This window comes from Triticum aestivum, chromosome 3B, assembly GCF_018294505.1.
Source record: "Triticum aestivum cultivar Chinese Spring chromosome 3B, IWGSC CS RefSeq v2.1, whole genome shotgun sequence".
In the NCBI taxonomy this organism is placed as follows: domain Eukaryota; kingdom Viridiplantae; phylum Streptophyta; class Magnoliopsida; order Poales; family Poaceae; genus Triticum; species Triticum aestivum.
In genome coordinates this window covers 204,486,390-204,511,712 of record NC_057801.1, presented here as the reverse complement: position 1 = coordinate 204,511,712, position 25,323 = coordinate 204,486,390, and the positions used below count along the sequence as shown (strand labels likewise).

General features: G+C 43.6%; 1 protein-coding gene across 1 annotated transcript; it reads right to left on the bottom strand.

The window, feature by feature from the left end:
- Window positions 1-3,882: 3,882 nt before the first annotated feature.
- LOC123069370 (uncharacterized) lies at window positions 3,883-9,691 on the bottom strand. The gene is made up of 3 exons (XM_044492220.1): window positions 9,538-9,691; window positions 8,285-9,415; window positions 3,883-4,254 (listed from the first exon to the last, which is right to left on the bottom strand). The coding sequence occupies exon 2, from the start codon at window positions 9,372-9,374 to the stop codon at window positions 8,307-8,309; it is 1,068 nt and encodes a 355-aa protein (XP_044348155.1). The 5' UTR covers window positions 9,375-9,415; window positions 9,538-9,691; the 3' UTR covers window positions 3,883-4,254; window positions 8,285-8,306.
- Between the last annotated feature and the right edge of the window lie 15,632 nt (window positions 9,692-25,323).

Below are 25,323 nucleotides of genomic sequence, written 5' to 3'. Positions count from 1 at the left end.
TGGTACACCTCCGTCGCCGGCAGTGGGTGGCCACAGGTGCCGCTGAGGTGCGCTGAGCGCTGGGTCATGGCTGCCGCGAGATGTGCACTCAACGATAGACCTTGGCACTCAACGATAGACCTTGGATCATGATCAGTGAGAAGGGTATCTGCAATCTTTTCAGCAAAATGTATGTCGACAGTCGTAGTCTTACGGTCAAATGATTCTCCAGAATCAACATAGTTGATGGAAATTTCCTGCACCCCTAGTGACTCTTCGTGATTTCCCAATACGATCGAGTCTGGGTGTTCCGATGTCCCAATCAGTTTGTGCACACTGGAACTGGGTTGTGGAGGTTGCCCTTCCACTGGGTGTATACTACCCATCAGGTGTTTGTCAACGTTGAGTTGACCTGCATTTACTGACTCTGAGGTTTTTCTCCTCGATTTCCTTTGCTGCTTGCTAGAAGCATGCTCCAGTTCAGAGACCGTACTACTCCCCCTCTTTTTAGGAATAGGGAGTTGAGTGGTTTTTGTTGGTATCTCCACTCTTTCCGGTGCGTTTCTAGCTAGGTTTAAGGATTTTGTAACACCTTTCAAATCAGTAAATGAATCTGGCAGATTATTTACAAGATGTTGCAAATTAATGATCTTCCAAACTTGAATTTTGGTCTCTTGGGTACGTGGATCAGAGGATGAAATGGCATGAGCATTCCAATCAATTTCTGGGCATTCTTTCTGGTACTTGAAATCTTCCCCTAATGCCGGAAAATGTTCCTCATTAAATATGCAATCGGCGTGACGGGCTGTGAACAGACCCCCAGTCAGGGGTTCCAGGTACTTGATAATCGACGGCGATTTGTACCCCACATAGATCCCCAACTTCCTGTGTGGGCCCATAGATGTCCGCTGTGGTGGTGAGATCGGGATGTATGCAGCACATCCGAACTTACGCAGATGGGAAATGCTTGGAGGATTTCCACGTACCAATTCCAGAGGGGAAGAACTGTGATATGCAGTTGGCCTCAATTGTATCAAGCCAGCAGCGTGTAAAACAGCGTGACCCCAACAAGAGGTTGGCAAGTTGCAATTCGTCAACAAAGGTCTTGCAATGAGTTTGATCCTCTTAATCGATGCTTCAGCCAAACCATTTTGTGTATGAACATATGGAACAGAGTGCTGAACTTCAATCCCCAAAGCCATGCAATAATCATTGAAAGCACGTGAGGAGAATTCTGCAGCATTGTCCATTCGAATTGACTTAATTCGACTTTCAGGATAATGGGCTTGCAACTTAATGACTTGCCTCATTATCTTGGCAAATGCATGGTTTCGTGTGGATAGAAGACACACATGTGACCATCGTGTAGATGCGTCAATGAGAACCATGAAATACCGGAAAGGTCCAGATAATGGTTGAATGGGACCACAAATGTCTCCTTGAATACGTTCAAGGAACTGAAGTGGTTCAGCTTGTATTTTGAGGTGTGAGGGCCTCAAAATTAGCTTTCCCGTGGCACAAGATGTGCACACAAAATCAGAAGATTGAGGAAATTTTGACTCAAGCAAATTATGACCAATGGAATTGCTAGTAATTTTTCTCATCATCCCTATTCCAGGATGGCCTAGGCGATCATGCCAGGTTTGGAATGCGTTAACATTCTGCAAAATTACTTTGTATGCAACATGTTCCACGGGTTTGATGTACGTATAGTACAAACCAGACGATAGAGAAGGAATTTTCTCATGTACCTTTTTGCCATATCCATCATCTTTAGTAAAGAGTAGATACTCCTCTTTGTTGTCTTCATGGGTTTCAATGTGAAAATCATTCTTACGGATATCTCGATAACTGATCAGGGTACGTGATGAGTCGAGATACAATAAAGCATCCTCAATCGTCACTTGTGTACCGCTTGGGAGGGTGAATATGGCACGTCCAGTACCAACAATCACTGTATCGCATCCAGCGATAGTTAGAATATCTCCATTCATCTTTTTCAGAGTTTGGAAATATTTCATCTCCCTCAGTATGAAGTTTGTGGTACCACTGTCCCCAAGGCATAATTCCTCTTCCACCGAATTGTCCCCGTAGAAAACGGCGGCGAGTGCTCCCTCTCTTCTCCTCTCGTTGTTGCCTTTCGCTCTCGCTGGTTGTCTACGTGCGTGATAACGTGTTTGAATCGAAAGTGATTCCTTGTCTTGATCGATGGTTACACAGAGTATATATATCTCCTGGTGAGATGCGACGATCCCGAAGAGATGCGTCGGTTCCAGGAGGATGGGAGAGACGCGACGGTTGCGACGGACACAGGCGTCCGTGCGGGCGCAACTGCTCGTTCGATGGGCAAGGGGAGATTTTCCTTAATTACATATTACAGTTTAATCTTAACACATCGCATGCCCTTCGTCTCGCTTAGCCGTCGAGGTGTGCGCGGCGCCATGCGCTGCCTTTGCTAGCGCTGGAGCGTTGGCTTCCTTCACCACGCAGGGCCGGAGGGCATCGCGACGCTGCGCGCTCGCTGCCGCCAGTCTGGCCGTGAAATCGCTCCGCCAGAAAGCGTGTTGATAACGTGTTTTAACTAAAGAACGAGAGAGACAATAGACAGAGAAGTAAAAATGAACAGTCGTCTCTATTAATGATGGGATTACACATATGTATAGCCCCCGAAGGGGTATAACCAAAGGGATGCGAGGCAACCGCCTCGGTTACGAAAAGCAGGGACTAAAAGGATTAATTAAATCCTAACAAAACTGACCATGTGTTTGATAGCAAAGTATCCCAAAAACCTAAGTATCAAAAAACTACAGTAATTTAGCCTGCATGAAATACCATGGTTTTAACATAACAGAATATTTTGTAGTATTGGTAATACAGACAACCTGTTTGGCTATCCCGTTTTCAGCGACTCAAAATTAGCTAGTTAATTAAAACTATTAGCAGCTGCAGCAAAGTATGCCAAAAACCTAAGTATCAAAAATCTACAGTAATTTAGCCTGCATGAAATACCATGGCTTTAACATAACAGAATATTTTGTAGTATTGGTAATTCAGACAACCTGTTTGGCTATCCCATTTTCAGCGACTCAAAATTAGCTAGTTAATTAAAACTATTAGCAGCTGCAAACACACGTGCTTTTCTAGTTAGCTAGCCATTTTATGCAACTATTCGGCCATGCACCAAGAACGGCCATGCGCACGGCGTAGAAGACACATATTCTAGCTGGCTATCCGGACGGCAGCAACGTCTTCAAAACGATTTTGTGGTTGGCTATAATTTGGAGCAGCAAACAAAAGCGAGCTAACTAAATCACCAAACAAAAGATCCTAATTAAACGTTGTGAGCATGAGGTGAGCAACACACGTATACATGAAGGCATAACACACATGTGTGTAAATTTTCAAGGCAAAATAAGTTGAAATGAGGACTGTGCAAAAAAGACAAATCTGGGGCTTTTTAACACACGATACTATTCATTCTCTCAAGCCATGAATGTCTTTTGTACAGGTCACATTTCAACGTTTTTCATTCTAAATTTTTACACACATAGACGTAACATACTTGTTTACTTGCAGAATTTTTTTCAGATTTTTCTGAAACCAAAAAGTTTGAACTTTGATTTGTTTTCAAAAAAAGGCCTCCATGGCTCCCGGGAGCCAAACGTCCGCTCTCCCAAACAACCCTTTTTTTTAAAAAAAAGACTTCAGAATTATAAAAAACTGTAGTATTATGAGAATAGTTAGAAAATACTGTACTTTGTTATCAAACGGGTAGAAAGTGGGATAACTTAGTAAATAGAAGACAGGGAATGGATTCCCTCAAAAAAAAACAGAAAAAAAAAAACAAAGGCCTAAGGAGTATGTTTGGATGGCAGTCAAAACACACTACCGATTATTTAGCCATAAGCAAAATTTTGGTCTTTTTCTTAATAGTTGCCAATGTTTCGTCATGTCAATGCCCCTTCGCCCACATTTCATTTTTCCCGAGCAATTTTAGTCAAATATTCGACAGGGCAATCTTGGGCTAAAACCTAGCGTACCCTAAGATACAAAACTTCTATTCTACTGAAACTAGCAACTTCATAATACATATGTAATTATACAATCTCACAAACATGTCCAACAGATAACAACTTTTTTTTTAGTTGAACAGATAGCTAAGGACTCATATTATCAATAACAAAGGGTAGCATCACAAGTGTGTGCCTTGTGGTTACTACTCCCGACATGGTGATACCCGACCAGCATGCAGCCAAGCTTTCTCCAATTCCGTACCTTGATTGTCAAAAGATACAGGTGACATATAAATCTCAGCCAATAATGATGATGGAATAATTAACTTCACTTCGAAACAATTAAAGACCATGGTCAAAACATATTTCCTACCAAAGCAAGATGCTCAATATGTGACCCTGACATGAGCACCCCGGATATCATAGCATCAGATGCATACTTAATTGTACAGGCGCATTATTACAGCTAGTAGCAAAAACCTAGCCTTTTACTCCATATGTTTGCACATGCATTGATATGATTTCAGTTCATTATGCATCAGGATTTACTCTTGAATAAAATACTACCTTTAAATCTGCCAAAAGGTCTTATATTTAAGAACAGAGGATGTATTTATCTATATCTATATCTAATTCTAATAATAATAAAAGGGCTATTGCTTCTTACCACCGTAATTTCGTCCGTTTTTTGTCCGTCCACCTCGATCCTATTATTATTTTCTCCGTACCTTTTCAAGGTGGTACTAAACTGTTTTGTTTTTGCGCACTGTGCACCCGCAGGAAAACCTTCCTCCAGGAATTTCTGTACGTGGGCTGTCCACCGTATGGGCTGGGCATCTTCCGTATTTTTTTCCGCCGACAAGGAGCAAGAAAAAATTATATGCACGCAAGAGAATCCCACCTCGCTCTTTCATTGTAAATTCTATCAATTTTTATATGCACGTGAGTTGACTCAGAGCAGTAGAGAGCGACAGAGATCTCAAGAAGAGAAGAGGGGCGCGAGCTCTAGCAGCTGACCATCACGGCGAGTGGCTAGCGAGTAGCGAGCGAGGTCTCCGGAGCAGAGAGAGCCAGCGGTCGACAGAGGCACCATGGTGCAAGGGAGCTCGGGGAGGAAGGGTATGGTGGACGGAACCACAGCGGCGGCTACAGGCAGGTGAAAACTGGGGACGAGAGGCTCGCCGGAGGACGCGCGCAGCGGCGCGGTCGCGTGTGAGGCGACCGGCTACAGGGCGTGCAGGCGGCGCTCGGGTAGTGGCGACGCGATGGTCGTCCGGAGAGGCAACGGGCAGCATGACGGGCGCGGGCGGCTGCCAAGGCAGGAGTTCGATCAGGAGGGTGGTCAGGACGCACGGCGGTGACCTGTGCGGGCTTCAAGCGGTGGCTGGTTGGGCGGCTCTTCTACGTAGAGGAAAAAGAAGAGACGAGCGGGAGAAGGAAGAGAAGGAGAGGAAGAGACAAATTCCACAACTCTGCTCCTCTAACCTTGCTAATGGCTCTCTGAATCTCCCTTTGCTGCGCTTCTTCTCTGAACCCCAACCTGATGCTGCTTCTTCTCTCCCTGCTACCCCAGTGCTGCTACTTCTCTGAACCTTCACAGCTACTGCTCCTCTTCAGCACTTTGACCAACAAGGACTAGACTCTCTCTCTCTCTCTCTCTCTCTCTCTCTCTCTCTGAAATTTATGTGAACTTGAGAAGTGTAATGTTCAGAATTATGTAATATTCAGATTTGATGAGTGCTCGCAGTCAGTGATTGGTTCAGTTTCATACTTGTAAATATAATGACATGTTTTGTGTGTTAAAAAAAGCACTGTGTATGTGTTAAGAAAAAGAAATATGGGGTTTATGAGCATGACAAGCTCTGCAGCTATATGGGATCTATCAGGATGTGCGTGTGTGGGCGAGGGGCTGCCCCTGTTTGAGTTTTTCATGGCAAGTTCTGTGACTATATGGGATTTCTTCATGACCATTAGCATGGATGTTCAGGTACAGATTTCTTCGGGACCATCAACACTCAAAACAATATGTATGCATGCAGAGAACAATTATACAAGGATGTGTGTGTCTATCCTACAATTCTACCACTACATGCATGTATTTGTTTATGGATCATTTACATTTCACAAGTTTTTATTGTCTCTAGGCAAGCTTAACTTAATTTCACGTGAGACAATCATCATGTACAGACCAAAATAACAATTGTTTGGATGATCATGAGACGATTGCACTGAATGCTTGGCACTGTATCAATCCTGAGACAAGATAAGCTATACAAAGGAACTTTCTGCCTAATCTGCTTGGAATATACTCCCTCTGTTTCTAAATATAAGTCTTTTCAGAGATTCCAGTATGGACTAAAATGAGTGAATCTACACTCTAAAATATGTCATTTAGGAACGGAGGGAGTAGGAAGTATGTGTGCCTTCTGTCTTCTTATGATACTACATTTGTGAACCAAATATGTTCACCGCATTTTCAGCTGCCTCTATGATTAGGAAGACACAACATACATAGTTTAGTTTTGTTGTTGTTCAATTCTATTTAACAGATGCAGACCAACACACAAGTTCAACTTATTTTACTGACACTTTTCTATTGAGAATTGTGTCATTAATTTTTCTCCCTATTGATTTATTTTCCCCTTAGGATCCATCAACAATCATTGCCATGATCTGACTTGCTTTCCCAATTGCGCAAACAAAAAAAATGCCTTGCATGCACTGCAAAATTTAGTTCCATTCAATACAAGCACATGATCTTCTTACAGTAATGTGAACAACAGACTGGAATTTTATTCCTTGGGTTCATATGTGGCATTTACTCATTTGATTTTTTTTATTAAATTTGCGAGCGAGCTATTTTATTTAGAGTGCACTTTAATAAAATGAAGGATCGTTCCAAGAGGTTAGTGTGGAATGAGTATTCCTACGAAATGTAGTGCAAAAAGAATTTGTAGATTTTTTTATAGGATTAATTCACTCATATAATAAGAGGGCCTAGAAAAAAAATCATATGGATTCAACCCTCTAAACTTTCAATGAAAAGATTTTGGATCAAAGATACCCTAAGGTGGAATAGAAAGACACCATAGCCACATTTATCATCAGAAGTGGTTGATGTTTGTTATGAACTATTTTGACTACAAATAATCAGAAATAGGCCAAATATTTATTAGACTCGGAGAGGATGTGGCGTGCAATGGTGTTGGAGTAGGCAGATATCGGAGTAGACGTGGCACGTTGACCCGCTTATATATATTGTTTTTCTCCCGTTGCAACGCGCGGGCATATTTACTAGTCAACACAATAAAAGCACAGTTCTACTTCTACACAATAACGGCTAAACAAAAAACAAGAGCGTTAACCACGCATAACTAATGCAAGTCAACACCATATGAAATAATATGAAAGAAAATCAGATGCATCAAAATCCATATACATCATACCCCAATGACTGGCAACATAAGACCACTGCAGATTTTTATATTTATAATCAGCAAGATTTATTTCCAAATGAGAATGCAAAGCAAAAGGATTCCATGAAAAATGTGACACCATAAAGCCACATAACTGTGGAGATAATTTGATGGTCGTCAATTAATCTTCCGAGTCTAGAAAGTTCAACCCATCTTTTCAACAAATCAATCATGTCTTTAACTTCCAGAAAAATAAGGTGGTTTTTGCGAATATCAGCTGAGAATTTGTCTATACTATACTTTTGAACTTATATATTGATACAACTCCTATATTGAATAGTTCATCGATTTATGTTCTGTCTTCGTTAATTACAACCTATGACTATCGCCTCCATCGTGTTAACCACTGTGCTTATTCAGTGCATGCTCAAGTAAGAGCAAATCTTGAGTCCAGTTAGCTATAACTTGCATTTGGTACCCTGTGCTGCCTTGTGTTAAACATGGTGCATGTGTAACTGAATATAATATGCATCCATTGTCCATCCTTGTATGGAGGCACAAATGCACAGCAATGCTTTTGCCCAGTCTGTCTAAAAGATTTGCAGGCAGTAATATTGTAAACACAACAAGTCCACAAAAATACTTTGTCAACAGCATTGGATAGAGGATATGGTAAAAACACAAAATTTCATATGGTAACTCACAACAAATAAACGCTACTGTCTGTCTAAGAACTTTTTATTTGATTGAGGCATTATGTTCCAGCAAAGAAAGCGTTTTCCATAGTGCTAAAAGGACAAGCTTTTGTAGTGCGTTTGAGCAAAGGATGGAAAAGAAAGGTGTGCTACAGCAGGTTCCGGATATAAATAAACTCACCTGCACTAGAGGAGTCAACGTATCACAGCACACTAGCAATGCTGAGGCCGAAATCGAAGCGAATGGACTTGTGATGGATAATGCGCAGTCCTCCTTCATCAGACACCACTTCCACCCCCGTGAGCACCCCAAAATTATTTGTTGTGCTGCGCTTATAGTCTGACATGTTCTCTTCCTTGTCATCATCTGAAGTTAGGAAGAACCTGGCAATGCAGAGTCTGCTAGAACCAAGAGGCAGGAGGTGGGTCGACCTGAGCTTCCAATCTTTCGGCCAAACCAGCTCTTTCCAAAGTATATGTGGCACTGGTGAGCTCACTGCGGACACGGCAATGAGGTCAGATGCGCAAAGCTGGTCGTCTTTGCCAAACATGCCAAACCAGAGATTGTGCTCGGGGACATACTCGGCACGACCTCTGAATGGCAGCTCCCAATTGCCAGCCTTCATCCACGCACCGCTGTTCATATCAAAGGAAAACGTGCCTGCACCCACTGTGGACACCCAGAACTGTGAATTGCCAACTACCGTGTAAGAGCTGACTTCAAATGGATGGTGACTGCCTTTCTCGTTCTGGTGGTAGGAGCGGCTGGGGAAGGGAGGCGGCTTGAGGGACTGCCAGTACCAGCCAGACATTGGTAATAAATATCTGGAATTGGGGTCGCAGCCATCATTCAGAGCCACGAACTGGTGATCGGCTTTACTCATAACTAACAGGCCGTTGTCACCGACAGCAATGGACATGGGTTGTAGCATGCGCGTGGGCATCATGGGCATATTGGTGCTGATACTGCGTACGGGAGCGTCGTAAAGGTAGGAGCACCCTATGCTGTCCACGGCGACGATCTTATCCCGGTTGGCGCCGAAGGCCATGAAATCCATTGAGCAGGGTTGGCCCTGCCGGGAGGGCCAGTCGAAGGCGATGGTGGCCGGAGGCAGCTGAATTTCGTCCGGTGGTACAAAAGCTGAACCTTGTTTGGGAACTGGCGATCCGGTTGGGTAAAAGAAATCTGCCGGATTAATACGGTGTATGCTGAAAGGAATATGGCGGCCGTTCATGTGCTTGACCGCGAGATTCACAAACCGGCTAGCCATGACACCCCTTCCTCTCTACTTCCTCCTTGTTTTGGTATATCCTGATATAACAATCCAAAAGGAAGCAAAACAAGAGAATCAATAATGGTTGATATTAGCATCCGCGTACGTGAAAATTCTGGATAATAGACTCCACCGCAAAGGAAAAGAACGAGAGAGGTACCGGAGATAGATGTGAAGAAGATGCAAAGATCGGAGGCGGCGCCAGGAGACTGCTGCGGTGGGAGATGTGAAGAAGATGTTCACATAGGAGGCGGCGGCAGGGGAACGCCTGCGGAGGGAGATGCGACGCGATGATATATACCCTAATGCTCTCCTTCACCGCACGTTGCTGGGCTGGACGGGACACACGGACGAGATTCAGTGACTTGCGGCGACGACTAGCGGCCCGGCCCATTAGCGGGGTTGCTCACAGCCCGTGCTCTGGGTTAGCTCTGCTCCCGTTTTTCATGTTTTTTCTTTGGTTTTATTTTTTTCACCGGTTTCTTCATTTTACTTTCCTCTTTTGTTTTCTCACCGTTTCTTTTTCAATCCTTTCTTGGTTTTATTTTTTTCTTTCTTAGTTTTCTTCGATTTTCTTTATGTTTCTTTGTCGGTTTTCTTTTTTACAACACATGTCTATTTTTTCTTAGTACACAACATACGTTTTTAGAGCATACCTGAGACATTTTTCTGACATATGTTGGACATTTTGTAAATACATGATGTACATTTGTTTTAAAATACATGTTTTGAACACTTTTTTCAAATACATGGTAACAATTTTTTAATGGAAATAACTTTTTTAGAAATTACTTGAACATTTTTTTCATTACATAATAAACATTTTGTCAACTTTCACTGACAATTTTTTGAAACTTGTGAAGATTTATTTAAAATGTCGCGTACATTTTTTTAATGGAAATAAGCAGTTTCTTAACCTACGCGAACATTTTTTTACGTTGTGTATCTTGTTCCTACTTGGCTTGATTAGCATGAGTCACTGAATGCCGTGGGAAAGTAAGCATCCAATCTGGGTTTTTCAGGGCGCGGTCAAGTCTGACACGACTGTATGTGCCTCCCGCAACCTTTTTCTAAAAGGTCCAACAATTTCTGTTGTAGCACAAGTCCTGAAGTGCACACACGTCAGTAGCATCTCTAAAACCATAGATCTGGGCTTGACTGCGATTGCCAACTCCGTCATCTTCTGTCCAACTCAAAACTTTGTTGAAATCACCAAAAATTACCCAAGGAAGATTCCCTGTGAAGCCAGTCCATTCATTATATCCCAGGTCTTGTATCTTTCACCCACTTGTGCTTCTTCATAAACCAGCATCACACGCCAAAGAACAGGTTCTAATCGTTCAACTTTTGCATCAATATGGTACTGAGAGTAGTTCAAAACTTCTAATGTTACCTATTTATTTCAAAAGAAACAAAGACCACCACTCCTACCGGAGCTGGCAATATGGAAACAATTATCATAACCTAACGCAGGTGCAAGAGCTTCTACTCTAGTGCTACTGATTTGGGTCTCCACGATCCCTAGCACCTCCGGGGCAAATTTCTTCATGAAGTCGCAAACTTCTCGGACTGTCGTGGTGTTGCTATTAGGGCATATTCTCCCTTAATAGTTTGGTGATTGATGATAATGATTTTGTGGACTAATCGTGTGCACTGAGCAGATCAGATAATCTATCATATGGCACAAGATGATTCGAGCCCCTCGGAGTTTTAAAAGTAAAGACGGTTATTTTCCTGTATTTCTTTTTCGGTGGATTTGAGTCATAGGAGAACCTTACTATTAAGTGAGGGTCCGCTTCGGAAAGGTTTGGGTGGAATCAACACGTACACATTTTCATTTCCACCCTTGTTCCTTTCCCGCGTCGATGGAGTTTGCTCCTCTGTTTTCTTTGCATGTGTCCTGAATCACTAAAATACACTTTCGTGATGACACGTGTTTGTCACAGTAGGTCACGTTTTCTGTCATGCATGCACATTCGTGATGATTTTATGACAGAATCAAGATAGTTATACATGTGTTGTCATAGAAGTGTTTCATGACAATACTCAAATTATTGTCATACAAGTGTCCTCTTCCATGACGATAATTGACACGTCATGGAAGTGCTTTCGTCAAGGGCAACTGACACGTGGCTTCCATCGTAATGGGTCGTTGATAACCCACAAGTATAGGGGATCGCAACAGTTTTCGAGGGTAGAGTATTTAACCCAAATTTATTGATTCGACAGAAGGGGAGCCAAAAAATATTTGCAAGTATTAGCAATTGAGGTGTCAATTCAACGACACAAGGAGAACTAAATATCTTTAGTAGAGTGATCAGTGACACAATAGTATGGTAATTTGATAATAATAGCAAGGTAGCTAACAGTGACACTGACAATAGAGTGGCTTTGGTTAGTGTACTTGGCAAGGACAACACCTAGGATTACCAGTTCCACCTGTGATTCGGTCGAGATGTTCCTTATTAATCCCATGGCTATCATGACAGGATTGCTTTCAGCGGTGTGTGTTGCTCGGCAATCTACTTTGTTCTTTGCTCCCAGAAATGAAGAATTCCATATGCTCATAAATAATGGACTAGTTCTGGAAGGAATCAATCTATCTCTAGATGGTACTGAAACTCTGAATCTGTCTGATTGCTTGCTGCAGCCAAATACTTCTGAATCTCTGATTGAGACTTGGCTCAGTCGTAGTTATGGGCCTGATGTACTAATGTTGGCCCAGTCTTCAAACCTGATCACTCCCGCTCAAATTAATGGGGCGGTTATTGAGGTTCAATCTGAGTTTGACACTAGCCCACAGCATTGTAGCCGTTTGGAGGAGGTTCGGGTAGCACTGACATGCAAGCCAGCCTGCACCTTTTGCTCGCATGGTACAAAAGGAATCTTAGCACATTGACACAACTATGCTCAGGCGTAGCAACAGATGCAATAAATATGATGGGTTCAGGGTGCCACCACCGCCAGATCGTAAACAAACTGCATCTAAGGTCAAGGCCAGAAAGCAACATTTTGTACAGCGCTCTTCTTCTGCTACTGCCCCTACTGCACCGCGAACTCCTCTCTCCACGATATACCTCCACCAACTCCTCTTTCCATGATACAGAGTATTGGCACTAATATGTGTGGAACTCATCCTGATCACCTCAGCACCGCGAAGCTTCTAGCCAGCCATAAGGAGGACATGGAAAGGCGCCCATGAGCCCATGTCACAGAGGAAGCTATGGAAAGTTCTCTGCTGGAACATGTGGGGAATAAATTCGGAAGAAAAACATTTGGCTCTTCGTAATGCTATTTCTAGTAGTGGATGTTCATTTGTGTGTTTACAAGAGACCAAGAGAGTTATGTTTGATATGTCTTTTGTGAAACTTTTTTGTCCTAGGAATTTCGATCAGTTTGTCTTTATGCCTTCGGTTGGTGCCTCGGGTGGTCTGATCATAGTGTGGGACAGTGCTACTTCTTGAGCTTGCATTGGTTTTTCCCTTGAAGAGGAAAGGGTGATGCAGCACAATAGACATAAGTATTTCCCTCAGTTAAGGACCAAGGTATCAATCCAGTAGGAGAAACGCGCAAGTCCCCAATAGATGCACCTGCACAAACAATCAAACACTTGCACAAAAGATTGTGAACTAACCATATTCACGATAACATTTAGGTCTCATGGGTGATGGCGCTCCCACCTCTGACCTCGGCACTAGTCTCTTCTCTGGCGATCTCCCTTTCTCTCCACTGATCTGCTGATCGGTTTCGATCATCCTCTTCGGCGTCTTCTCTGGATCAAGGCAATACCCATCTCCAATGGGTTCTACTGGTGGATCTACCCTTGGCTTGGATTTCTCCAAGGGTAGGGTTTTCTCGGATGAAGTCTTCAGATCTACTGGTCGCACAATTCATCCACTGGGAAGAGGGAGATCTTTCATATTGATTGTGTCCTTCAGTAGGCATGCCTTCCGTTTATCTGAGGATTCAGTGGCAGCGGCGCTGGAAGCTGCGCTTGGTGGTTCTGCAATTGATCTTCGGGTTAGTCATGTCAAGGACAAAGTTTTTTCTTTCCAAGTTTCATGCATGCAAGTTGGCTTTATTATTATGGATCTTCGCTCTTTTGCTTGCGATCTGTTCAAGTGCTATTTTCATCTATGGGGGAATGGAGGACCAAATTGGGTCAGAGAACTTAAGATCTGGCGTAAAGAATGTGATGCTGAATGGATTTTGATTAGCCCCACTAAGCGTAGATCTTCGCTTGGTTTATTGGCTATGCATAAACCCCCTGTTAAGTCTGCTTTCAAATCTAGATCTTCTGCAAATAAGAAACTGTCGTTTGCCACTTTTGAAAAGTATTCGGCTTGCAAGGGCTATAGATACCCTGCATCTCAGGTTTGCATTGATACTATAGTTGATGGGGGTTATGATCTTTCTGCTCATGAGCGAGTTGTCATTCGGCAACCTCCTGCTCCTGGTTTGCATTGGACGGTGACGCAGCCACCCATAGTTTTTGGTACGGTTAATAGTTCACTGGAGTTACTCCGGCGGCCGGATGCGCTTCCGATGGTGGACGAACCGGTTTCAGTGGATCCACAAATCGTGAGGTCCGGTAATCTCGCAGCGCAATTTTAGGAAGCGGGAACTTCGTTAATTCAAAATAAGGCTTTTGCCCCTGGGCCCGCTCAGTTTGGGAACCCGCAGGGTGTGGGCTTGGTGGCCCATGATGATTCACTTACTGGGCCAATACAGGATACCCCCTCTACTGGACCTTCTGATGTTGGTTTGGATTCGCCTGCGCACCTCAGCCCGTCTAGTGAACCTATGCAAATTCCTTCTTCACAAGAGGCAGCGCGACTTTTTGAAGCTATGGTCGATGACATGGTGGACCAAGTTCTAACATGTACTGATTGCGGTCAGAAGGGCCACATGGCAGTCACTTGTGGAAGGCGAGCGGTCTGTTCGGCTTGCTCCAGGGTGGGTCACTTTAGACGTGACTGTAATGATTTTGCGCGCTTGCACGGATTGGTTTGGAGGCAGAGCACTCTGCAACAAAACACGAGTATTTCGGAAACATCAGCTGTTCAGGGGAAGGGAGCCGGAGTTATTGGGATATCTAGTCCTGTCATATCGTCTCCGCCCGCATTGCTCCATTCTCCTATTCCACCTGCCAAGGATACCTCCGGTCGTTCCAAAAAAACCCTAAGTTCGTCGCCGCTGCCACCCATGGTGAACTTCGAGCTTGATCCACATCGCCTAGTGCCTCCGGGACATCACATAATTGATGGTGGTGATCGGCGTTTACCTCGCACTTTCTTCACGCCGGCAGCCCGCCCTCCCCGTCGCCATGAAGATTATATGGTTGCTGAAGTCATGCCAGCGCCGGATGGACCTCTAGGGCCGGTCAGAGAGGAAGTGGTGGAGTTTCTTCAGAACAGAGGTATTCTTGTTCGTTCTGCTCAGCCTTGGTTTCATGGGGTTGGTTTGCTCCAAGTTCGAGATCCCACTGTCAGATACACCCTGATTCAGCACCCGCCGTTTGCTCTGGGTAATGATCGATTTGTTAGATTTATGAAGCATGATGAGGGTGACAACTTCAAAGGGAATACTGGTTTTCGTAGGGGTTGGTTAATGTTTGTTGGGATTCCCCTGGATTATTGTACGACTGAATATATTTCTCAGGCAGTCGGTACTTTTGGAAAATTTCATTCCTGGGATAGTGAAGACCCGTACCTGGTACGAGCTGTTGTTGAAGCCAGCTTTCCTGATACACCGTTAGTACCTCGAGATGTGGTTTTTGGGGACTATGCTGAGTGGGGTGGTGCCCAAGTTTCCTGGACTGCTGCATGTTATGTTCTTGGGGCAGATTTTGCTGATCAGATGCCTAATGATGAAGACCCGATGCCTCTGGATGGTAACCCTCATCCAATGCCTGGTCATCTCATTCCTGACAACATCCCGTTTGTTCTGCCGCCTTACCCGATGATTGGCTGGAATGAAGCGCCTCTTGCACCTGATCCTCCCCCAGAGAATCCAGTGGATGCTGATTGGGGTAATGCTCTGTGGGGCGATGATGACAATATCAATCACCCACATCCGCCAGAAATGCCAGAACAAGATCAAGTCTCAATTGTCATTGATCAACCGGAACAATCAGAATCTGTGGAACAGCTTCTGCATGATGAAGGGCCTCAACAACAGCAGATAGTTGATTTGGTTGCTGAAGTTCAGGAACAACCTGCTTTTGTGGAAGATAATCCTTTGGCTATTGTCCCCTATCAACCTCCGGTGATTCATCATCACCAGATCATCATTGGGATGGCTAGGGTGGTGGCTGGACCCTCTCTTCCACCTGAACTGCTTTGGAAGCGGTCTTTTGAGAATTTGATGTCTGAATTTTCTGTGAAAGAAGTGCCAAGGTCACTTTTCTTCAAGCAGTTTGGGACAGTAACTTTCTCCAAGCGCAAGTGGTTGATTGCTTTTGATGATGCCAACAGAGTGTCTTCGCTGGTCTCTTGTTTGTCAAGCTCTGCGTCCGTCAATCGGCGCCCTGTTGCTTGCTCTTTGTTTGCTTCTCTAGCAGCCCCTAGTGACTCAGTTGCAAGCGATGAACCTACTGATATTACTGAGCCTGTGGGATTCAGTAATAATCAACTGTCTTTGGAGCCCGTGGGTCCTGTTGGTCAGGAAGAGGGGCCCTTGCCTGTGGGTTTTGCGTCTGAAGCGACGCCACGGCAGAAAGCCCAGCGCGGTAGGCGCAAGATTTCTACTCCTTTGGTTGATACCTCAGTCAGAAGATGTACGAGGAGCGCGGCAAAACTTGATGGTTTCAAATTGATGATCTTTGAGCAGCTTCCTTTACAGCCTGCTAAACGACGCCCAAGGTCCAAGCCCATGGAAGAGAAGGCCCAGCCCATACAGATACTTGATGTTGCTGGAGTGGAAAACACTGACGATGTTCATCATGACAAGCCTGAGGAGGTCCACACGCAGACGCCGATTGCTGTGCTGCAGGCAATTGGAGCTGAGCTGGAGATGGACCCCAACCTGCTTTCCAGGGAGAAGCTTATGGCTGATCCTAAGGATGATACCCCTCCAGCAACATTTAAATGTTAAAGTTTAATGTGTTTCCTAGGTGTAGCGAGCCTGTCAAATTTGCTGACTGTTATGTTATCTCTGAAACTTGGCACTCTGGTTATGATTTGGCTCTTTTGCTATTATGTGTTATGGGTTGTGCGGCACTAGGTGTCCTGCTGTTTTTAATATGCTATCCTGTGTTATCATATGAATCAAATGCCCATGCATAGCTGGAATGTACTTTGTTGGAATGTACGTGGACTGAATTCTGATGCAAGACAACGTGCGGTCCGGCAGAAAGTTCTTGAGAGTCATTGTGCAGTTGTTTGTCTGCAAGAAACAAAGTTATCGGAGTGCCCACGTGCTTTAATTAAGAGCATTTGTCCTGCGGGTTTTGACCAGTTTATTGAATCCCCTTCTAGGGGAGCTTCCGGTGGCATTCTAGTCGTGTGGCGCTCTGATGTTTTCTCAGGGGATGTAGTGGAAGTAAAACCTTATGGGATTGTCATTAGTTTTAAGTCCATGCATAATGGTGATTTTTGGTACCTGGTTAATGTTTATGGACCCTGTCACGGTACCTTAAGAGATGAATTTGTCAGCTGGCTTTATAATTTAAATGTGGAACCTGAGAAAAATTGGCTTCTGCTTGGAGATTTCAATTTCATAAGATCTCTGGATAATAGAAATCTTCCTGGGGGTGATATCAATGATATTTTTCTTTTTAATGAGATCATTGGGCATTTGGGACTGCTGGAGCTACCTTTAAAAGGAAGAAGATTCACCTGGTCTAATATGCAGGATTTCCCACTTCTTGAACAGTTGGACTGGTTTTTCACCTCTGCCAGTTGGATTGATCAATATCCAAACACGCAGGTCAATCCTCTAGCCAGAACTGCATCGGATCATGTCCCTTGTGTGGTTTCCATAAGCACCAGAATCCCGAAAGCTCATATTTTCAGATTTGAAAATTATTGGATCCATCAACCTGGTTTTATGGAGTGTGTTCAACAAGTTTGGCAAAGGCAGTCTCAAAAGTCCCACATATCAGCAGTTATTATGGATAAACTGAAATCTTTGAGATTTGCTCTCAAGAAATGGCAGAAGGGTTTATCTCATATTAAAGGTCTTATTGAGAAATGTAACTGGGTGATTTTGTGGCTGGATGATTTGGAGGACTACAGGCCTTTATTTTTGCCTGAATCCAATTTCAAAATATTGGTGAAATCACATCATGATCACCTGCTACATCTACAGATCTTATATTGGAAGAAGAGATGCACTATTAGATATATTAAGGTGGGTGAGTAAAACTCAAAATTCTTCCAGGCAATGGCAACTGAAAGATATAGGAAAAATTCTATTGCCACTCTGCAGTTGTCAGATGGATTAGTGTCTTCTGATCATAACACTATTGCCAAGGAATTTCTGGAGATTTTCAATGGAAGAATGGGTACTGTCAAACCAATTTTCATGGGAAATGACATTCTTTCTCTAATCCCTAGGGTACAGGGACTGGATGTTCTCACCAAGCCTTTTGAGGTCAAGGAGATTGAACAGGTTATCAAGGAGTTGCCAATTGACAAGGCCCCAGGGCCTGATGGTTTTAATGGACTTTTTATGAAAAAATGTTGGCCAATCATTTCTGGTGACTTCATCTCCCTGGTTAATGAGTTTCATGCAGGAACTGTTAAACTAGAGAATCTCAGTGAGGCATATATCACTCTGATCCCCAAAAAGCTGTCACCTGAGACTGCCAGTGACTTTAGGCCAATAACATTGACAAGTGTGGGATTGAAGTTCCTTACTAAACTTGCTGCAAACAGATTTCAAGATGAAATAACTAAATGTGTTCACAAGAATCAGTATGGTTTTATCAAATCTAGATCCATTCAGGATTGTATTGCATGGACTTTTGAGTACATTCATCAGTGCAATCAATCAAAAAGGCCAATCATGTTGCTTAAGTTGGATTTTTAAAAAGCATTTGATTCCATACAGCATGAGGCAATTATAAAAATAATGGTGGCAAAGGGATTTGATAATAGATGGATTTCTTGGATAAAACAATTGTTGTCCTCTGCAACCTCATCAATCCTGCTTAATGGGGTTCCAGGTAGCCATTTCAAGTGTAAATGTGGGGTAAAGCAGGGTGATCCTATCTCACCTTTGCTCTTTGTGCTTGCTGCTGACCTTCTGCAGACTATGATTAATGATCAACTCAGCAAAGGAGTCCTTTCCTTACCCCTAGTAACTCATGATCCTGACTACCCAGTGGTTCAATATGCTGATGATACATTATTGTTTGTGGCTGCTGAGTCTGCTCAGTTAGAGATGCTAAAAGCTATTCTAGACTCCTTTTCTCTGGCAACTGGTTTGCAGATTAATTACCACAAATCTTCAATGTACCCAATTAATGTGGATACCAATTATGCCAATGTTCTTGCTGCTCAATTTGGATGTCAACTGGGGGTGATGCCTTTCACATACCTGGGGTTGCCAGTGGGAACCACTAGGCCCAAAATTGTGGACCTTTTGCCACTTGTGGACTGCATGGAAAGAAGGTTGACTGCTAGCTCTTGGTTTCTACCACAAGGTAGCAGACTGCAGTTGGTAAATTCCGTTATTTCCTCATTGCCAATATTCTTCCTCTGTAGCTTATCTATTCCACAAGGGATTTTGAAACAACTGGAAAGAATACAAAGACAGTGTCTTTGGAGAAAATATGGCCAGGAAAAGGGGAACTGTTTAGCGGCCTGGCCTCTGGTATGTAGACCTAAATTAAAGGGTGGGCTTGGCATCCTGAACCTGGGGCTGCAGAATGATGCCTTGTTAATGAAGTTCCTCAATAAATTCTATAACAAAGTTGATGTTCCATGGGTTCATTTGATCCGGGACAGTTATTATTATCAGAGAGTCCCACATGACACTGCTATGTGTGGCTCTTTTTGGTGGAGGGACATATGTAAGCTAATGGATACATTCAGGGCTGTGTCTTCAGTATGCGTTGGAAAAGGTGACTCCTTGCTATTCTGGTCAGATTCCTGGGAAGTGGATAATTCTTGCATTCCACTACAGGATAGATTCCCCAGGCTGTTCTCATTTTGCATACAAAAAAATTCTTCTGTTCTGGAAGTAATGGCCACTGGTGAGTTTCATAGCATGTTCTCTCTGCCATTATCTGAAATGGCCTACAGGGAGCTAAATCAACTTTCTGGAATATTGTCTAATATCTCCTTGGATGATAATGCTAAGGATTGCTGGTATTGGAAACATGGAAAGAAGTCTGGATACACAGCCAAGAAATATTATGATCTGGTCCATGAGCCAATTCCAACTAACCCCTTGCTATGTTGGATATGGAAGTCATGCTGTACTATGACAATCAAAATGTTTGCCTGGCTTGTCATTATGGATAGAGTAAACACCAAGGATATGATTCAGCGCAGGAAGTGGAAGATCAATGATGGGCCTGAATGTGTGCTTTGCCCTATAGGAGCTCTTGAAGACAGGAATCATCTGTTTTTTCAGTGTAACTTCAGCATGAGAGTCTGGAATTACCTGCAGATTTCATGGCCCAACAATCAGGATATGGTTCAGATTGCATGCCATGCTAGGAAGGAATTCAATAAGCCTTTCTTTTCTGAAGTGGTGTTTCTTACTTGGTGGAATATCTGGAAAGTCAGAAATGATAAAGCGTTCAGGTATATCAGACCTACTTTCAGACAGTGGAGAAATGGTTTTGTCCATGACATTTCCCTTTTGGCTCACAGAATCAAGTCAAAACACAGGGAGGCACTGCTTAAATGGATTGATTTCCTTCCTCCTTGAGAGGTGACATGTATAGTTAGATTTTCCTTCTCTTTTAGGTTAGATTGTACATAGTTTTCTTTTATCTTCTTCTGTTTTGTTCCTTTTCTTAAGGAACCTTTCTATGTACTTGCTGTTCTTGATTTTAATAAAATGCTGTGGGGTGTAAGCCCTGCAGTCTCCAGTCAAAAAAAATCAAACACTTGCACCCAACGCGATAAAGGGGTTGTCAATCCCTTCACAGTCACTTGCAAAGGTGAGATCTGATAACAGATAGATATAATTAAACAAAAGATGAAATATTTTTTGGTTTTTTTGGTTTATAGATCAGAAAATAAAAGATTACAATAGTAGATCGGAAACTAATATGATGGAAAATAGACCCGGGGGCCATAGGTTTCACTAGAGGCTTCTCTCTTGAAGGCAAATAATACGTGTTGGGGAACGTAGTAATTTCAAAATTTTCCTACGCACACGCAAGATCATGGTGATGCATAGCAACGAGAGGGGAGAGTGTGTCCACGTACCCTCGTAGACCGAAAGCGGAAGCGTTAGCACAACGCGGTTGATGTAGTCATACGTCTTCACAATCCGACCGATCAAGTACCGAACGCACAACACCTCCGAGTTCAGCACACGTTCAGCTCGATGACGTCCCTCGAACTCCGATCAAGCCGAGCTTTGAGGGAGAGTTTTGTCAGCACGACGGCGTGGTGATGATGATGATGTTCTACCAACGCAGGGCTTCGCCTAAGCACCGCTATGATATTATCGAGGTGGATTATGGTGGAGGGGGCACCGCACACGGCTAAGAGATCCAAGGGATCAATTGTTGTGTTTAGAGGTGCCCCCTGCCCACGTATATAAAGGATCAAGGGGGAGGGGGCGGCCGGCCAGGAGGAGGCGCGCCAGGGAGGAGTCCTACTCCCACCGGGAGTAGGACTCCCTCCTTTTCCTAGTTGGAGTAGGAGGGGGAAGGAAGGGAGAGAGGAGAGGAAGGAAAGGGGGGCGCCTGAAAGTGCGTTATATCAACTGAGGAATTTGCTGGTGAGGAAATTCCTAAATGAAGAACTTCTAGCAGCGGAATAAGTACTCAGAAGTAAACATAGAAAAATACAAGCATAGTCATCATGGCGAGATGAAGACAAACACAGAGTACAGAAAGCGTAAACACAGGATAACACAAGAAAGAAGACGGACAGACTGAAGAAATTGAACTGAGGAAATTGAGAAAGTCTTCAGTCAAAGTCTTCAAACAAATATGAACAGGCACGCAACAACAAACATGAGGAACTAAAAGAGTTGAGGAGATAGAACCAGTTAGCTCGGTGAAGACAATGATTTGGTAGACCAGTTCCAACTGTTGTCTCAGTTGTACATCTGGTTGGAGCGGCTGAGTATTTAAACTCGAGGACACCCAGTCCCGGACACACAGTCCTCACCATATTCTCCTTGAGCTAAGGTCACATAGACCTCGCTCAATCACTCGTGGTAAGTCTTCAGGTGACTTCCGAACCTTCACAAACTCGGTCACTCGGCGATCCACAATTCCTCTTGGATGCTCTAGACCTTGACGCCTAACCGTCTGGAAGAAGCACACTCTTCAAAGGAAACAAGCGTCGGATCCACGCAGGATCAATCTCTTCAGTGATGCTCAATCACTTTGGTTTTGTAGGTGTTGGGTTTGGGTTTTCCTCACTTGATGATTTTCGCTCAAAGTCCTCGGAGGATGGGATGCTCTCAATTGACAAGTGTCAGTTTCTCTTGGAGCAGCCAACCAACTAGTGGTTGTAGGGGACAGCTATTTATAGCCTCGGGAGCAGCCCGACATGATAAGACATAAATGCTCTTGTCTGATATGACTGTTAGGTGGGTAGATATTTTGGAAACACTGGCGCATAGCACAGCAACGGTCGGAAATTTGACTATCAAAATCCTCAGGGCTATCATGTTCCTCACCGTGTAGGCAATTCACACTGGTGAATTCCTAACTCCTCAGTCAGAAGAAATTCCTCAGAGACCAGAAGAACTTCATCTCTGTCACTGAAGAATATGACTGAACTGTATGAGATTTCCACTGGCTTCACTCCAAGGGATTGGTAGGTGTAGGATTTTGAGTTGAATCACATGGAAATTTTTCCTTAGTATTTCCTCGACCCCCTTTAACAGTACGGTGTTTCCTATGACTCAAGAAATAGAAAATGAAACTACGAAAACAAAAGTCTTCACGCTTCATATTCCTCGAATGAATACCAAGTCTTCAAGGTCACACCAATTTCTTCACTTTCAAAGTCTTCAGATATCCAAAGTCTTCAGACGAAGAACTTCATTTTTAGGGGTCGACTTTCTCTGTAAATATCAAACTCCTCATAGACTTATAGACCTGTGTACACTCACAAACGCATCAGTCCCTTAACCTATAAGTCTTCAATACACCAAAACCACTAAGGGGCACTAGATGCACTTACAATCTCCCCCTTTTTGGTGATTGATGACAATATAGGTTAAGTTTTCAACGGGGATAAACATATGAAGTGTAAATACTGATATTGAGGAATTTGATTGCAATATATAGAAGAACTCCCCTGAAGATGTGCATAGTGAGGAATTTGTTTTTGAAGCGATGCACACTTGAAGAGTATAATCATGGAGATCTCCCCCTATATCTTGTAATTCATACACGCATTTGATATGAAGAATTTGAAATGCATGATGAAATATGGTGACTGATTTAATTCAGCATGTGTGCATTAACATTAATGAGGAATAAGCATGCAGAAGAATACAACAAAAGTATCAGGTCACCATAGAGTTTAAGATTACAACTCGATCCAGCAAAGTCATCAGAAGAACGAGAGTTGTAACTTAGCAAAAACGCCCATATAAGATAGACCCGCTTGAAGACTAACTCAAATTCCCCCCCCCTTTGTCATCGAATGACCAAAAGGGTTGAAACTCAGGACTAACGCCCCTGAAGAATATCATGAAGATGGAGGAGCGGCAACGTTGTCAGGGTCTTGAGTCGATGTAGGGCCTGCTGCAGTGTCGTCCAAGTCTTCATGCTCGTTCATGGCGCGTGATGAAGAATATGAGCTGGCCACCAAGGGAGGAACCTTGACCCTCTTGAATTTCTTCGGAGGAGGAGCAGACTAGTCAAAGTCTTCCTTGAAGCCCATTTGCTTTAGATCTTCTTCACCATATAGATGTGACAGAATAGCCCAGGTGCGATCAAACACTTCATGGAGGTCATGTTGTGAAGAGTAGTGGTTTTTCTTCACTTCATTATGTGTGGAAGTCATGTTGTGAAGAATAGAACCAAACCGACGCTTAACCCATTTGTGGTTGCGATCCACCTTCTGGTGAAGACTTATCAGCAGTTCACGATCAGTCAGCACACGAGGAGCAGTAGCTTGAGGACTTGTCTTGGTAGCATTGGCAGCAGTATCATGAGTGGCAGAGTCATCATTGGTGGAGTAAGATGCAGCTTTGCGGAACTGACTATCCAATGGACGAATGCCTTCATCGATCACGGCTGGGGACTTGCCCTTCTCATCAGATGAGGAAATTTGCTGCTTGAGGACTTCGATAGGGGGCAAGTAGCTGAGGTGATTCTGAAAATCAGCCTTGTAGTTGAGTGAAGACCTTCTTCTGAGGAATCTCATGATCCACGGCGCGTAAGGCTTCAGCTCAAATGGAGAAAGTGCAATATTTGCCAGAGTCCTTATGAAGAAATCATGATAGTTGATGGGGATGCCATGCATAATGTTGAAAAGCATGTTCTTCATCATTCCGATAATTTCTTCATCGGAAGAGTCATGGCCTTTGATGGGACTCATGGTCTTCGTCAGAATGCGATAGATTGTCCTCGGCACATAGAGCAATTCCTTCACGAGGAATTTGGTTCTTGGAGCTTGTCCTGGCTTCAGCGGCTTCATGAGCACTTGCATGTAGTGATCAGTGAGTTCATGCTCATCATACAGACAACGAGCACCGTCAAGTGGAGGACTGATTGGCAGGGCACAAAGCAATTCAGTGGCTGGTGCCTTGTAATGCGTGTTTTCAGTCATCCAGTCCAACACCCATGAGTTGACGTCAGCAGCATCGCCTGTGATATGGAAAGTTGCGTAGAACTAAAGAATAAGCTCTTCATTCCAATCAACGATGTCAGAGCAGAAATTTAGCAAGCCAGCGTCATGAATCATGCTGAGGACTTGAGAGAAGCACGACATGGATTCCATGTCCACATGAGGAATATGCTCATGATCGAAGACTTTGTCCTTGTTAAAGAGCACTAAGGAATAGAAGTTGGCCTGGCTGGCAGTCCAGAAACGCTTCCTTCTAAGACGAGCATTGTCATAGGGGTTGAAGTCAGTGAAGAACACATGCTCGCCGAAGAAATCATCAGCCCTGAATTTTTGCTTCTTAGAGAAGGGATCCTTTGGCTTGGGCTGAGGAGTGTCATTCAATTGCAGCACCACATCAGGAATCGCAATCTCAGGTTCCTCAGGCTAAGGAATTTCAGGCTCTTCAGCAGTTTCAGCCTGGGTTGCCAATTCTTCATTGACAATTTCTTTAGCACTAGTGGCTAGAATTTCTTCATGAACACTTGGGGTTGCATGAGGTTCTTCAGATCCCATTTGTACTTCAGTGGTAGCAGGGGACTAAGGAATAGCTTGGAGGGGAGTGAACATTGGGGAGTTGGGATGCTGACTGTCCCAAAATTCATCATTGAGGACCAGAGTGGTACAAACAATGTCCACATCCTCCTCTTCAATTTCTTCAACACCTGCCTCTTTAGCAGTAAACTGAGGCAAAGGTGAGGAAATGATTGGGGTTGAAGGGATCTCATCCACTTCAATTTCTTCGTTGTAAGTGCATCTAGTGCCCCTTAGTGATTTTGGTGTATTGAAGACTTATAGGTTAAGGGACTGATGCGTTTGTGAGTGTACACAGGTCTATAAGTCTATGAGGAGTTTGATATTTACAGAGAAAGTCGACCCCTAAAAATGAAGTTCTTCGACTGAAGACTTTGATATTCTGAAGACATTCTGAAGACTTTGAAAGTGAAGAAATTGGTGTGACC